The 17,617-nt window shown below is 39.4% G+C and overlaps 1 protein-coding gene across 3 annotated transcripts in view; it reads left to right on the top strand.

Moving 5' to 3' along the window:
* LOC136254528 (progestin and adipoQ receptor family member 3-like) overlaps nucleotides 1-17,617 on the top strand; it is a 20,589-nt gene extending 2,972 nt beyond the window's left edge. For all 3 annotated transcript variants that reach the window (XM_066047251.1, XM_066047249.1, XM_066047250.1), the window contains exons 5-7: nucleotides 5,074-5,271; nucleotides 5,625-5,715; nucleotides 17,281-17,617. In XM_066047251.1, coding sequence (XP_065903323.1) covers nucleotides 5,074-5,271; nucleotides 5,625-5,715; nucleotides 17,281-17,441 — 450 coding nt within the window. In that variant the 3' untranslated portion in view covers nucleotides 17,442-17,617. The remainder of the gene's footprint in view (nucleotides 1-5,073; nucleotides 5,272-5,624; nucleotides 5,716-17,280) is intronic.

Here is a 17,617-nt window from a genome sequence, read left to right as displayed (position 1 = left end):
ATACATTTGTTAGCTTAGTACATGAGGAAAAGCAGTAGTGGTGTCCTATATACATGTACCTTATTACATCACAGAATAGAAATGGTGGCAGTAGTGGGGGTACTTTATACAGAGAGGTATTGGGAGAGATGGCGGTTCATTATGGTAACTCTAACAAAGACACTGTCGAGTATGTGTATTTGATCTGCTTCCACCATGTACTCCCATTTCACACTGCCACAATATGTTTACTACCTCTTGCCATTATCATCTAATGGTGCCAAGAACAAACCACTGAAATGTTCAGTTTATTGACTACGTGATGAAGTACCTTCACAATTCCCAATTAATTGTCACATATTGAAATTGCAGATAAGGCAGGGAATGAAGTGGGGAATGAAGTGGGGAATGAAGTGGAAATAATATGACATTGAAACTACTGAGTGTCGAAAATATTCCAACATGTATAGCAAAATTTTCTGTATAGCCCAGGCTTGCCTCATGATAGTATTAGTATTTGTTTACACAGTACAAACAGTGTAGTATATGCATGTACTATACGTGTGTGTGTGTGTGTCTCACATATGTAACATGTGAAACTGTTAAGTTGTTAAGAACAGCTGGTCTTGATAGTTTGTGTTTAGACTGTTCACTCTAATTTAATCCACTCCAATAATGGAGTATGTTTAATATGGGTGTGTCTATCACCTGCTATTGTCCACCACCTCTAGGATATGGCTTTAGTTAGTGGTTTGTTGAGGCTGGCAGGTATGGCCATTGTTGGCTACACTCTGTATACAGTCCTGCCATTAATAACACTGTTAGTTGTGCTAGTTGTTAAACAGTGTGGTGTGTAGAATGGTGTGATGTTACCACTGTACTACAACAAGTGTGACCAATGAATCGATAATTTATTAACTGTTGTTGCTGTAGGATAGGATTCTGCCTGTGGTACTTATATTAATCTGTGACTACATGTGAATACTCTATATGTACATAGTGTATGTGCCCATACGTACTGTATGTACCATGAGCATGAGGACATGTAAAAGTTGTCTTTGTTCAAATTTTCATTAGCTCATAAATTTATGTGTATATGCTGTGGCCATGCAATTTCAGCTCTTATTAAGCATTTAATCAGCTTTGTTATACAAGTTACACAAAGTAGATATTCTATCCCTGTACTGAGATATGACCTGTGATTACGTGTAACTGATTGTGTCTGTATTTTCTCTGGCCATAATGGCGGCTTACAATACCGAGGCTAAAATGGAGACATCTTACGTATTTTGTATTCTCAGGGAGATACCAATAATTTTATAATAATTGTATATCTAAGAGTCATGAAAAACTTTACTGCTGTGTAACCACATTCCCAGCATACACTGCACCTCAGTGTACATTGCAATACACACCTCAGTCCTAAATTTGGAGAGTTTGTAAACAGAGGCTTGAGTGTATATGGACATGTAGTCATATATGAAATTTCAGTGATTAATTTTTTTAATACTAAAAATTTCACTGAGAATTTCAGAGCATACAATTTTCATGTACCTGTACATGGCCTATGTGTACTGTGGAATTCTATTGATCTGAGGTGTGAAGGTTTTTCATTAGAAAATTTGGAAATTTATCAATTGTTGAAATATTATCTGCATGACCGTCAATGTGAAGTGAAACCTCTTGAAACGAAATATCCTAATGGAGCAATAAAAACACTTTATATATAGATTAATGTGTTCCATAGTATGCAGTTACCATGGATACTTCTCCAAGATACATACAGTTTAATATGTTGACTTGATAGGTATCTAACTAAACATATTTTCCTATCAAAGGTATACAGTCTAATACTTTTTATCAAATGATTCGTATAAACAGCCTGACATATTTAATGTAGTTTGCAGGAAGCTTCACGAAATCATGAACAAATCAGGTGCATGTTTGTAAATATGTCCTCCATGAAGAAACCTATTACAATACGCCATACAAGTCATCATTGTACACTATTAAGGGTTCATTAACAAGATACTTTACCATTGTATGTGGTAGGACTGCTACAAATATTCAATTTATTCGGATATTCATTCTTTAATATTTTATCCAGATACTAAATTTACCATTCAGATATTCGTTTACTAGTAAATTACAAGTGTCTACAGTTGAAATGGATTTGGTTACCAGCTATATTTCTAAAAGATAGAATGTAAAATTGATTATAAAGACAACCACCGTTAATTTTGTATATATATTCAGAGAGAAAGTGGCAATGTATGTGGCAATGTGTAGTTGAATTCTAACACTTTTACAATTAATCAAAATGTTACCAATATAGTTTGGTATTCATTCGTTAAGATATCCAAATATCCGGATACTAAATTTGACATTTGTTAGTACACGATTACTGGCTTTAGTACACACGTAAACTGTCAATGATACGGTAGGTGTGTGAGTTTGATTATTACTGGGTGTATCAAAATTGATTGAGTGGTGATGCTGTTTACGACAAGGCAAGGCATCTAGTGTATTTCATAAAAATATAGTCTTTGTTTTAAATTAATTATTAATTAGTATCAATTGTACCAAATCAATCTATCAATAGGGATATATTTTCCCTTCATTAAATGTTACCTTTTAAAGTACTGGGAGTTCTCCAAAATATAATTGTTTATTAGTGGATTGTGTAGTGTGTACTCAACATGGGTAATATGTATGGGAGTGGGATATTGGCAATCAGAAGCACTTGAACTTTAACAGTATGGCTTGACAGAATGAATTTTTTTTGTATGGAACGGAAGATTAACAACCAGCAGTGATTGAACCCTGCTGAAAATGAATTTTTAAGTCTCCAAGCAACCTTGCAATCCTCCAATAACCATTACGTAGGTGTTACTTTAAGACTTACACATGCGATAACATTGGCTAGCAACAGTTGTCAAGCAGCCAGTTCAGGACAACTTTCTGCACATTGAGTCAGGCCGTATGATGAAGGTAATAGCATTTATTCACTAAGGGCTGGACTGGAAAGTAGGATTAGGTTTGCAATAGAATTCCTCAACATTGGCTATGTGAAATAGGTGGCTACTTAAATGTCAATGAACAATAATATAATCGCCAATTTACTCTTTGTAACGAGCAGGGAATTATTCAACAACTCAATACTCAATCTCTTCATTATGGACAATCACAAATGGTGAGAAGGCGCTTTTCAGTCACAACATTGTCCTAAAACATGGCCGACAGCTGTGGTTGCTTAGCAATTATGATGAATTACATCACTAACTCACCGTACAAGTCCTCCATTTAACAATTCCATGTACTGTGTGTAGTTAATGTGAATTTTTTCTGATATCATGTACGCCCCTATATTCTCATATCATATCTCCTCTGTGCTGTATACTTGCATGAAACTAGCACTACATGTACACCTGTATATGCATCCTTGTGCCTTAAGGTCCACTGAAATGGTAAAATACACTTCATGGCTATTATTAATCTTTGCTACCAGTGGGATAGGATGGTGCATGTGATTTAGTCAGATTTTGTTTTGTTTAGTAGATATATCACTTTTTATTGTGTTGTGGTTAGTCAATTATGTTATAACGCATCAGACAAAGAAACTTTAGTACACGCGAGGTGCCAGTAAAGCGACATAACAGCAACGACGATTTGTACTGCAGCCAGTTAAAGGTATACGAGTGAATTTACACTGGCCTTGTGGTTAAAAGTGCTTGAGAAGCCAGTTAAATTGGACTGTAAATCAACAGTACAGTGGTCGAAACACCTCTAAGTTTTTGTGCATTGCATAATACAAATAACCTATTAATTCAATAAAATGGCAAGTGAATTTTCCATTTCAGTAGACCTTTACCACCACTGTGTTAGTTTTCTTAGCAAAGTAGGACTGGCTATATCTGCAATACCTGTACTACAAATTGTCTGTACTTCAGTCTAAACCCTGTTTGCAGTAACCTACAGTGTACTATACAGAACACATTTCAGAATTCTAAGGTACATATATCTAATGTATACCAATATACAGTGTACTAGTACAGTAATGTAACGCTTTCACACCTCAGATCAAAGGAGCTGCCTGAGCTACATTTCGTCTGTAGCCCAGCTAGCCGGACTACATATGAAATGTAGACCGGGCTACGACTGGGCTGTGATTATATAGACGATGAGATCGAAATCAATTGTAGGGATCAATTAATACTCACGTGATTAGGATGCGTGACTTGGATTTCACCATGGAAACCACTTAGATGGAGAGCATTTTGTTACCCTCGCCATCCTACGAGGGTTGGGCTAAGGTGAGAAGGGGTGCTTTGGCTTATTCACCGATCATTTTTGCGCATTTTCTAATACGGACATGCACTCATCACGAAGCTACTACTCTGCATGGAGTAGCCACTCTACAAGCAAGCTTACTAGTCCTTTAGTGAACTTCGTAATTTTCCATAAATGATTCAATAGCACTGATTAAAACATTAAACTCGTGTAGTCGAAATTCTCCGTGATATCTCTAGGATATGTCCATTCATCGTATCCAGAACATACTAGCTGCTGACCCGTATTCAAAATTTTAGGTATGCATATATAATGCAGCCAGTGGCTGCACTCGTATTGGCTTGGGTGATTGATCGCCCTGTACAGGCTATGCAGCCTGACAAGTGTTACATATTAGCTGTAACACGGGGCATTCGGGCTTTGTCTGATATGTATACCCTTGGGCCTGCGGCCCTCGGGCAGTCGGGCATATATATATATCAGGCAAAGCCCTCATGCCCATGTTACAACTATTACTTGTACAATATATGTGTTTAGGAGGAGGTTGATCACATTGTCTCACATGATCAGAACATGACACATCAATATCAATACAGTGGTATGCACTGTGTGCCATGTCATGTGTGTCTAGAGTTGAAACAGATTCAGTGGAATCTGGCTTAGTGGCTAACTGTTTTTGGATGCCTCCTCTCTGTGTCATAAATTTGATGTGACCATTGTAATTATGTAGGTGGGTGGGCAGGTTTCATTATCCAGTCGTCTACTGTTTTGACTTGATAATAATATTTCTCATGTGATCCATAGCATCTACAGACATTCTACCTGTTGCTGTTGGTGATGTGTTTGACGATATCAGCAGTGTTACAGATGCACTCCGCCTTCCTATCCGCCCAATGGCAGATGAGGAGACTACTACTCTACTCCATCAGTGTGTTCTTGGGTCTGGTACCTGTACTACACTGGGTGGTGCTGCAGGGAGGCGTGTACGGTACTGTTGTCATGGTGAGAGATAGTGTTAACTGTGTAGCAGGAAAATATGTCAGGTAAGAGTCATCCAAATTTGCACAAACAAACAACAGATCCCCAAAGCTCTTTGCTGACAAAAGTACCACCAAGTAGTTAAAATCAGTGACTTTCTTCAAGTGTAATACCAGTACTACTTTGTAGGTATAGAACGTACACCTGTATGAACACTCACAGCCTGATGATTGTTTTTTCTTGCCAAAACCCTGTGCTAGCTATACATTGTAATTCACTTAGCTTTATCCCTCCATACATACTTTCCTGCTGTACAAAATGTACGTACATACATACTAGATGAGATGTATTTACAAACATGCTCTCTCTTTCTGTAGTTATTTATGCCGTATATTACCACAATATTTCTGTTGATTGTGATTGGTGGAGTATTCTATGCTACCAAGTTTCCAGAGCGACAGTTTCCAGGTGAGTCTATAGTAACACATTGTTAGGGGCCTAATCTGATACACAGTGTAAATTGCATATCAACAAACAGAAAAATGTTTACAATTGGTACAAATTACAAATCCTCTAAACCTGTTAAGTACACACACATCAGACTGATACTGTATAAGGTAGTTGGAAATATGTTGATTGCCTTATTTAGTACTTACCCTTAATGTCATCAACCTTGTAACAAATACATACACCCTCCTGTACCAATTACTTGTAATTAGTGTCAATTAAATAATGTACTACTCCACCATGCTTGTCATGTGAACTACATAACACAATTTTGTGTTCCAATCAGTAGTGTACCTTAAGGTGGTTAGTGACCAATTGTAGCGATTTTGGTTTTTTCGCTAAATTTAGTACGCACTAAACCTGCAAAATTTATGCTTAATTCATTACATCAATTCACAAATTCATAAAATCGCTAAATTTTGTATGCACTAATTTTGCTTATATACAAAATTGCTAAATTTAGTGTATCGTTAAATTTAGTCATCTTAAGATATCTCAGCTCCTATTGAAATTTTGTCCATTTAAAGAAGAAAAACAAAAAGATAATCTATACATAACACTTTGTTAACACTTGTCAAGTTGTTCAACAAGTATAAATCACTGTAAAACTTATGCCCTGTATCTAGTGATGTGCGATACTTATCGATATATCGGAATATTGCGATACTTCAACTATATCGTGATACCGATACACACGTACACGTATCGATATTTTGATTGCACAATCACGGAAATATGATGGTCTGGCTTTCTTCAATTTAAGAGTGTAGCTGGGTTTTTTACCAGTTTCCTAGACTCCTTAAGCTTGTTATATAATAGTGCAATGGTGTAATGGCTGGTATTAAGCAATAAAAATTTACCGGCCTCCCACGCACTTAATTAAACTTGGCTTCTTTGTACAAAGGATGCACTGTATCGCATATCAATATCATATCGTGACTACACAGCTGTTAGATACAGATACACCATTTCAGGCGTATCGCACATCACTACTTTTGAGGTACCGTATATATGTACAGGATATGTACATGAATAGCAATGACAATGGCTAGCTGGCAAACTCACTTTTTGGTGACTTAATAGTGATAGAATATTGATACGTGTAAGTAACTTGTTTATGTCTTCATAAACCACATTCTTCCCTTAATAGCATTATCTACCATTAGGAAGTGAACACACGTTCATTTCTTTGGTGGAACTTCTAACTGCAGTTGAGCTTTCTGAATAGTGGCCATGTCAAGTACCAAACATAGCTAAGGTGTACTTTATGGCCTTATTAATAAGACCACCTCATTATAGTGACCATGCTAAGTAGGTCCCAAACATAGCTAAGGTGTACTTCATAACCTCATTAATAAGACTGACCATGTTCCGAATAGGGCTAGACAGTATTGAAATTTAATGTCCAGTGTATTGTGTAAAAAATACTATTTGCCGTGATATTTATGATTATATTGGAGTGGTTGACTGTTCTAATAGGGTATCTCAATATTTTGCAATAGCAAGTACCAAGCGCTTGTATCCAGGAGAATCACGTGTTTGTTTGTGGTACAATATAGTAATCTTCTAACCTCAAGAGCTGTCACAAACACTTATCATTGGTGAAAATTGCAGTAATATTGATATTGTGGTATTATTGTTTCAATGACATCTAGATGATAGAGGTATCATTTCATAATTTGTGACCCAGTCTGAGAAAACTGGTATTATCGCCCATGTCAGGAGATTCAACTTTTCACCCAGGACACAAAGCTACATGAATAAACTATCTAATTCCACAATAAAAATCAGCTAGACTTGAGTGGTCTGGTTTTGCTGGCTGCATTTCCCAAGCACAGTGACGATCCGTACATGCGGTGTGGGGCTTTAATGGAGTTCTGGTCAGCCTGGGGATGACTATATGTGGCTGTTCAGCTCTGTGGTATTGAATAAGTACCTCTGCTGTGAGTTTCCTTTCATTTTAGCCAATTTTGAGACCTCGATGGCCCAAAACTTGGCCTAATTCACCCCTACGCCTTCTTTTTCAATTTTTGAACACCATCTTTCCCGCCTTCCTGGGCCCCCGCCTCCCACCCAATTTGCAGCTCACCTGATACAATCAACCTCAGTTTAAAAACTATCTAAAATTGCAGGAAACTTAGTTGTTGGCTACTTGCACAGTGGATGCTCTGGAAGGTAAGGAATTGGTGTAAAACATGTGAAAATTTGGTACACATAGCTTAAACCATTGGCAAGCTACAACAAACTAAATAATTAAAACCAGCGTTTCTCGATGCTTTTAAATAGGCGATAAGCCCGGTTTTCCCAGACTGGGTCACATTTTCATTACAATATTGCAATGTTACTAGAGACTAGTAGTTCGAAGCTTCGCTTGGTTTCTGTTTCGAAGTGGCTATCTGTCTCAACTTCAGTCGGATACACTATCGGATTGGCCCGAGATAGAAGGATTAAGCTTCACTTGTTAACACGCCATTGACAACAATTATCAGTTTTTCATCACGTGATCATTTAAGAAAAAGTTCTATATTTACAAAAAGAAAGTTGTAAAGTTTCTTACACTCCCAGCCGTGGTTCACCAGAAAGTGAATCACCAAAATCGCCTAACCTAAAATTATATACAATTGATCAAAATGAAAGTAAATGTCCTAATAAGTTTTGTTTACTCTACGGTTCAGTTCTCCCACCACTGCTGCCTGTCGTCGTGGTCTCCTTGTAGTAGCTACTTCTGGAGTGGGTGTGGTGCTGTCATCAGCGGATGGTGGTGGTGACATCTCTTCAGTTTCACCATCTTCGATCGGGATGAGATGTTGGGTACTTCTTCGCAGTAATTGAGATTTGTTTTGCTCATTAGTTGTTTTGATGATTGCAGCTCTAACCTTCCCATCATTCTCAGTTAACAGTTCTTGGACAATGGCAATCTTCCAAAAGAGCCGCTTGGTGGAATCATTTTTGAGTATCACAACATCTCCTACATTTATCCTTGGTCCATTGTGAGATTGCCGTTTGTCACACTTATGTTCTCTAAGGTTTGTTAGATACGTCTTCCTCCAGATAGAGAGAAATCGATTCATTGCGTGTCTTTGCTGCTTGCTCTTCTTCACCAAAGAATCATGGGTACTTGTTACCTCAAAAGCTTCACTATTGGGCCATCTGGGGATTCTTCGGCCATAAAGCAAGTGGGATGGTGAAATGGAATGGAATAACTGACACCTTCCATGTCATCGTACACGTAAGTTAAGGGTCTTGAGTTCACAATGGCCTCTACTTCAACTAGCACAGTGTTAAGCTGATCAAAGGTCAAGGTGTTTCTGCCAACAGCCTTTCTCAAACATCTTTTGACAAGTTGTACCATCCGCTCCCAGAATCCCCCCCACCACGGGGCTCGTTCAACAATAAAATGCCAAGTAACACGGTGCCTGGTCAAATGTGAGGAAATCTCTCTTGAGCCTACAATGTTACGGATCTCCTTACTGGCAGATTTGAAAGTCTTCGCGTTATCCGACAAAAGTGTTGTAGGCAAGCCACGTCTACTCACAAATCGGCGTAAAGCAAGCAGGAATAACTCAGCATTGAGATTGGGAACCAGCTCCAGATGCACTGCCCTAGTGGAAGCACAAGTGAATAAGCACACATAGGCTTTACCAGAATTGGAGGCTTGACTTATGTAGAGTGGTCCAGCAAAGTCAACACCTGTGCTCGTAAAAAGAGGATCATCAGATACTCGTGCACTCAGCAAATCAGGCATGTTCACTGGGGGGTAAGCACAACCATCCATCTTCTTACAAATAATACAGTGTCGTATGACATTCTTAACTGTCTGCCTTCCCCTCAATATCCAGAACTCTTCACGGATTGTTGCAAGAGTATCATTGACTCTGCTATGCTTTAATCTGTGGTGAACATCAGATATGAGTAATTTCACATAGTGGTGATTGTGAGGTAGAAGCATTGGATTCTTTGTCCCCAATGGGAGAGAGCTGTTGTTGAGTCTACCCCTGCACCTGACAATTTGATGCTCATCAATGAACAGGCCAAACTGGTCAACCAAGAGAGGTTTGGGCGTTCTGTTTCTCTGTAAGTAACTTATCTCCCTCTGAAAATACTGATATTGGATACCCCTAATCCAGTGCCTTTCAGCAGCAGTAATCTCCTCCACTAGGGAATCAGGGCAGGGGGGTGAGCCATCACTACTGTTTCGACACTGTTTGATAAATCGGAGTGTAAAAGCGGTCACCACTAGAAGACGATGCAGATTGCTGAACTGAGTACAATCAATCACATCTGATACTTTAACTAGACTACGTGCACCACTTGCAACTGAGGTGGCCAGTGTATGGGCCACTTCCGGAGGGTTTGATATGAATTCATCTTGGGCCGCTTCACAAACATCGGTCACATCTGAGCAAGGCCATTTCTCTTTAGCTAGTTTAAGGAACGGAGGTCCTTCCCACCACACTCTACTGCCCAACAACTCGGACCCTTTCACACCTCTGGATGGCATGTCAGCTGGATTTAGTGCTCCAAGGCAGTGGTGCCAATTCTCCTTGCCCGTCAATCGATGAATCTCGTTTATTCGGCTGCTAACATACTGTTTGCGGGGTTTGTTGCTACGAAGCCAGCACAACACTACAGTTGAGTCTGTCCACAAAAACATGTCCACAGGCTTTAACGATGACAAACAGTCTCTAATTGTTGTGACAAGTCAGGATAAGATAACAGCTGACAGTAATTCAAGCCAGGGTATAGTTTGAACCTTCAGAGGTGACACTCTCGTCTTCAATGCCAAGATCATTGATGTTACGTTGTTGTCAGAGTACAAGACTCGTAAATACACCACGGCAGCATCAGCCTCAATTGAAGCATCACAAAATCCATGTAGTTGGACAGTCACAGGTGAGGAATTTTTAGTGAAATAGCATCAGTCGATTCTGATCTCGTTTAGGGTCTCAAGCTTCATGAGTATCAATCTCCACTGTCTTAGCAGGTCGTCCTGTACCACTCCACCTTCTCAACACACAATTTCATAAACATTATCTTAAGTCGGATGACAAAGGGACTGAGATGACCCAAGGGATCAAATATATTTGCAGTTATCTTCAAGACCGATCGTTTACTGAGTGGAAGGCTGTTTGCATAATTGATGAGTTCGTCAAATTTAAACATCAATTGGTCTGTATGACTGTCCCAAATTATGCCTAGGAGTTTTGAATGTTCTACTTCATTTACAGAATGTAGCAAGCCTGTACATGATTTGGAGTAAGACTCCTCTTCCTCACTAAGCGATTGTTGCGATCTTGGCACACTATCACTACCTTGGGGCGCTGCTTCTTTCTCAGATATCTTACTCAATAGTGATTTAGAATTAGAGTTCCACTTGTGCAAATTTAACCCCGCTTCTTTCATGATGTGCTTGGCATTCTCATACAGTTCCATCCCTTGCTCTACAGTGGTGGTGCCAGTGATCAAATCATCCACATAAAGGCAGTCCTCTATTTGTTCTTTGACATTTGCGCAAAGGGTTTTGTATGACTGCAGATGGTGTGATATAACTGCCCCTAAGATGGCTGGTGAAGATCTTAGCCCAAATACTAGCCTGGTGAATCTAAACTGTGTAACATTACTTTGGGGGTTCAATGGATCCTCAAGCCACAGGAATCTGAGAACATCTCGGTCCAAACTGAAAATGCCCACCATGAGAAAAGCTTTCTCAATGTCCGCAGTGATAGCTATTGGGTGTGATCGGAACTTGATGAGGATGTTGAACAACTTTGGGATAAAATTTGGTCCGACCTGTAGACAGTCATTTAGTGAGCATTCATCCTTCCCTGCCTTGGCTGAGCCATCATAAACGATGCGGAGTTTGGTAGTGCTGCTGTGCTGCCGCACCACTCCATGGTGGGGTAGGTAATGAACCATGGCCCTTTGTGCAGAATTATATCTCGTCTGTGATTCTGGAACTCTCTCAATGATGCCCTTAGACAGTTGTTCCTGGAGAATGTGGTTAAACTCCTTAAATATTTGAGGGTACTTTAACAAGCGGCAGTGCAGTGACCTCAGACGATTGAGACTCAAAATGTAGCCATCAGAAAAATTCAAGTTTCCTTCCCTCCATGGTAAGTTGACTTCATAGCGTTCACCAGTAAATATTATGTTATCAGAAATTGGTTCACTAATGGTTGGGCAGCTGGAATATCTGTTATGCCAATCGCTTCGACTTCCCAAAATCTTTTCAGGGTATGTATAAGCTCATCATTCGCAGAGGCAACACTACTGTCACCATAGGTTAGTATCAGGTTGGTAGAAGTAATGTTCTGATAGTCTACAGAATTCAAGGGCCCCTATGGGAGCCAGCCAAGCTTACTATTGATAGCAACAGGGCCGCGACCAGCCTGACGGACCTCACTTCCCACAAAACTCCAATAAAAATCTGACCCCACCAGTACATCAATTGAATCTCGGGTAGACCTGGAATTATCTGCCAGTTCTAGACCCATTAAGTGAGTAAATTGGTGGAGATTTGAAACAAGGGGTAAAGCAGAACAAATGACAGGAAAGCTCAGAGCAAGAATCTCAGTTTTGTCGGACAAACCTGGTTTGCACAAACACATCTTGAATAATTTACTATTCCTAGCCCTGTGTTGCTCATCCCCAAATGTGTTTATATAAAGTCTCTCAGACTGGACAGGGGATAATCCCAGTTTGGAACAAAGGCTCTCTGTCACATAGGACCTTTGGCTGCCACAATCAAATAAGACACGGACTAGCTCTTGTTGTGTACCAGTCTCATCAGAGGCAATGGCTTGTGCTGTTTGCAACAAAACACCACCCTTGAACACTTGTGTATTGGTGGTATTACTTAAGGAAGTGGTCGTAGTATCCTTATTACCAGTTGTCGCAGTTTCATTAATTGACTGTGGTACAAATGGTTCAGCTTCAGCTGACAGGCTGTTGCAGATCGACTGGTGGTGTCGTTGATGACAATTGCGACAAGTTTTTGGGCTAAGGCAGTCTCTAAGCCTGTGATTGCTCTTTAAACAATTAAAGCACCGGCCACTCTTAAGCAATATGTCCTTACGAGCCTTAATGTCCCTAACCTTGTCACAGGAGGCTGAATAGTGTTGCCCTTGACAATAAGCACATCGAATACTAGCACCCTGTGTGACAAATGTACCAGCGGTTGGGGGATGGCATGCAGGAATGACATTAGGTTTTCCTGGGGTTTTGGCCCTCAAGCCATCACAAGCTTCTCTGGCTTCTACCTCTCATTTAATAACATTCATTAAATCGTCGATTTTCCACACCTCCTCTGTAGCCTCTCTAGCTACCCTCAGTTTCACGTCATCTGGAAGCTTAGACATGATTATTGTAATTAGAAAGCTACCATATTGGTCCGAGTTCACATTGAGAGCAGCCAACCCCCTTATATGTACATTAATCTGATCATAGACTGACCTGAGCATTTGGGGTTTGTCTGTAGTACAATTAGGTATCTTGATGATCTCCTCCATGTGAGATCAATAATTTTCTGGGGCTTCCCAAACTGTTTCCTTAAAAGATCAATTGCTGATTCATAATTCGCTTCGGTAAGAGTCAACCCCTTGATTGAACGAGCAGCAGGGCCTTCCAACAGACTGTGCAAGTAGTTGAACTTATCCACAGTTGAAAGTTGAGTGTTACTGTGTATAGCAGAGTCATAAGAATCCCAGAATGATGTCCAACGGGTAACGTCACCCTTATATGTGGGCAAGGTGAGCTTTGGGAGACGTGGCCTGATGACAATGGAAGAAGTCTCAGATGGATCCAAGGTGACTCGTGTAGGATCAGTATTATTAGCTGGTCGCATAATAGATTCGAGTTTTGCCTTGTATTCAATTATTTTAGCTGCGATCACATCAGCTTCTTGTACTTCTCTTTCAATCTCGCCAAGTTCACAACACTTCATTACATCATTGTCTAATTCGGCTAACACCTTGGCTTTCGCCTCCAGCTGTCGATGTACGATATTCAGCTTATGACGGTGTTCTTCGTTCAGAGTTCCGGACACTAACACTTAGTCGATTTCCTTCGTGAGTCTAGTAAGTGCTCCTCTATGTCCGGCTCTAATTGCCTTGTAACGGTCGTGGTTTGCTTCCTCGGTCATGACTCTCCAAGTGTCGAAGGCCTACAGTATTGAAACACACAAGCGTATAACTAGTCAATATATCGAGGGTTCTTGCCTTCTTGGGTACCGTTTCCAAGTGCTATGCCACGGTACAACAGCGTTTAAATGTGAGAGAAAAGGCGTTCGTCTCAGGAGGGTTTGCTTATCACCAATAAATCTTGAGATAAATCATGAACAAATCAATCGTACTTGAGTTCAGTTCGGCGTGTCTTCGGGCCCCACGTTGGGCGCCAGATGTTTCGAAGTGGCTATCTGTCTCAACTTCAGTCGGATACACTATCGGATTGGCCCGAGATAGAAGGATTAAACTTCACTTGTTAACACGCCATTGACAACAATTAGGACATGCTAGATTAACCTCTGTAATTCTGAATTAGATTTCTAGAGCACGTAAACAACACTATAATGGTCTTTATAGAGTGCTAGTCAATCCTTTGCACATGCACTTATAAATGGATAAGCGCTATGAAAAGATCGACGCCTGGGTCTGTAAGCGAAGACTGCTGTAAAAACAGCGTTAGGTATGAAAAATAACTGTTACATAAATGTAAAAGTGCTTTTTGAAAATGTCTGTGTCCGACTGTATCCGCCTTTTCCAACTACCCGGCAAGAACAAGTGAGTTATGAGGCTTTAAAAATATCCCATACATTTAGTATGGCGATTCAGGCACACAAACATGTTTACAACATGAAAACATGCTTGTTCCAGTACAAAACCATTGGGAGTGAACACATGTTCTCCTCTTTGATATTACTATATTTGGTGGGGGCTCAGGTGAACCCTTATGGACTATAGTATACCATAGAGTACATGCCCCTACACTAGTAAATAGCTGTAGGTTTCAATTATAACTACAGTAAAATATGTAAATGGTAGCTGTCACAAGGAGTAACAATATTTGTGCAGATGAAGTTTTAGAGTGGTAAAGCAGTATCTGAATGTAGTGAAACTGTAAGAAACTTTACAACTTTCTTTTTGTAAATATAGAACCTTTTCTTAACTCTGTATTAGACGTTACAGCATGTGTATAACACTATATGGTCTTTGGCATGTTGTTGAGTGCTGGTCTAGTCCTTCGCACACGTGCTTATAAATGGATAAGCGCTATGAAAAGATCAACGCCTGGGTCTGGAAGCGAAGACTGCAGTAAAAACAGCGTTAGGTATGAAAAATAACTGTTACATAAATGTTAAAGTGCTTTTTGAAAATGTCCATGTCCGCGTCCGACCGTATCTGCCTTTTCCAACTACCCGTTCTTGCCCGTATCAAAGTGCTTTTTTGATTAACATTTCCAGCATTTGAAGGGCTTCACAGCTCTACTAAATGTTTGAGCAGCTGGCCCTTATAACAAGAATTATTAACAAGAAACAAGGGCTCAGGTGAATGCGAACAGACTATAAGTATTCACACACAGCATTAAGACCATCTCATTATAATGACCATGTCGAGTAGATCATGGTTAAGGTGTACTTCATGTTCTCATTAATAAGACCACCTCATTATAGTGACCTTATCAAGTAGGTCCCAAACATAGCTAAGGTGTATTTCATGACCTCATTAATAAGACCACCTCATCATAGTGACCATGTCTAGTAGGTTCCAAACATAGCTAATGTGTACTTCATGACCTCAGTAATAAGACCACCTTATTATAGTGACCATGTCAGGTAGGTCCCAAACACAGCTAAGGTGTACTTCATGACCTCATTAATAAGACCACCTTATTATAGTGACCATGTCAAGTAGGTCCCAGACATAGCTAAGGTGTACTTCATGACCTCGTTAATAAGACCACCTCATTATAGTGACCATGTCAAGTAGGTCCCAATGCATTCTTCATGGGCCTACCAGTGTCCTACTTTGTGCCCCATTCATCTTTGCTGACAGCGAAAGGTGTCAATTTGGTGGTAGCACATGATGGCTTCCTTTCGTAATGGAAATCGTCCGTATTTTTCATAGTGGCTATTTTGATTGCAGAGGTGCTTTTCAAACAGTTCTTGATTCGTACTGCTGTGTAACAGGTTGAACATAGCCGACAACGAAGCGTAATGCATACTTCACTTTTCAGACGATAATTAATATAATTGGGGCACACGGCACCATTTCTTTTGGTATGCGTAGATTGTAGATGTGCTATCTGAACAGTTTTTGATTCGAAATTCTGTGCAACGGGTTTAACATAGCTGACAACGAAGCGTAATAGATACTTCACTTTTCAGACTATAACTGATATAGCTGGGGCGCGCTGTGCCATTTCAGATGTGGTATATATGCGTGGGTTCACGTCATAATAAAATTATCTACAAAAAAAAGTTAACAAACAAGTACACGAAAAAATTTGGAATTTTCAACTAGAGTAGGGTAGTGGTATGCAATATCAGGATTTTTATTTTGATACGATATCGATACGATAATAGGGTAAATATCAAAATTTCAATTCGATTTTCAATAATTTTTAATTGTGTGGGTGGTGTAGGTGTAATTGCGTGGGCGGCCGATATTTATAAATTTGTTTGAAATACAATTTACACACTAAAACTATTGCATAGAACTAATAATAAGCCTAGAAAACTAGTAGACAAGCTTTTAAAGTGGCTAGATAGTACAGAACCAACCTTCTTTTCTAGCGTGATTGTGCAGTCACACACTCAATGCTGTAGGTTTATCGAAATATTCTTCGATATTTTGATAATTATTGCAAAATATTACTTTTTCGATAAATTTCACAATCTGATAAAGCAGTATCAAAAATCGATACGATAACGATATCAACAAAATTATCGCGATATCAATATTTTTTTGATATATTACATACCACTAGAGTAGGGACCATAGCACATCGATAAAAAGCAAGTTGGAGTGGTCCATGATATTAAATCACAGTAAAACAATAAGAAGTGTTATATCCCTACTGTGCATTTCCGTTATGGTATCTTGAGCACAGTAGGGATATTATTGTTTTACTGTGATTTAATATCATGGACTACTCCAACTTGTTTCAGTACTTTTTTATCAATGTGCTATGGTCCCTACTCTAGTTGAAAATTCCAAATTTTTTTGTGTACTTGTATCGAATAGCCATACCACAGTATGTAAAAATACCGGTATACTGTCCAGCACTACTGTAGGTCCCAAACGTAGCTAAGGTATACACCATTGCCTAATTAATAAGACCACCTCATTATAGTGACCATGTCAAGTATATAGGTATCAGACACAGCTAAGGTGCACTTCATGACCTCATTAGTAAGACCACCTCACTGTTTTGAAGCCATGTTGTTTGGTCCTACAGGTGGCCTTTTACTATACTTTTGTGTACAGTGTGTGTGCTAGTTATTAGGATGTGACTATTATTTTGTTACAGGAAGGTTCAACTTCATAGGCTCCAGTCATCAGTGGTGGCATGTGTTTGTGGTGCTCAGTTTCTCAGCTACTCATCATTTTGCCACCTTCGGCTTCAACTACCTGCAGAAGTATGGCTGCATAGATCATATAATCTCTGAACATGTCCGAGTGGCCAGATGACACACAATGCTACTTTGTTAGGAATAAGTTCTATTTATAGCATATTTATACCAGTGAATCATAATTGATGAACAAGGACGGATCACATGTCCAGATTTAGTAATTTTTATTGTAACCATCATCAACATAATTATGTTATGATATTATCATTTATTTTTTCATATTGATTACTGTAA

Source organism: Dysidea avara, chromosome 4 (genome assembly GCF_963678975.1).
Source record: "Dysidea avara chromosome 4, odDysAvar1.4, whole genome shotgun sequence".
Taxonomy (NCBI): domain Eukaryota; kingdom Metazoa; phylum Porifera; class Demospongiae; order Dictyoceratida; family Dysideidae; genus Dysidea; species Dysidea avara.
Note: the sequence above shows the minus strand (reverse complement) of the source record. Positions and strands in the feature narration are given on the sequence as shown.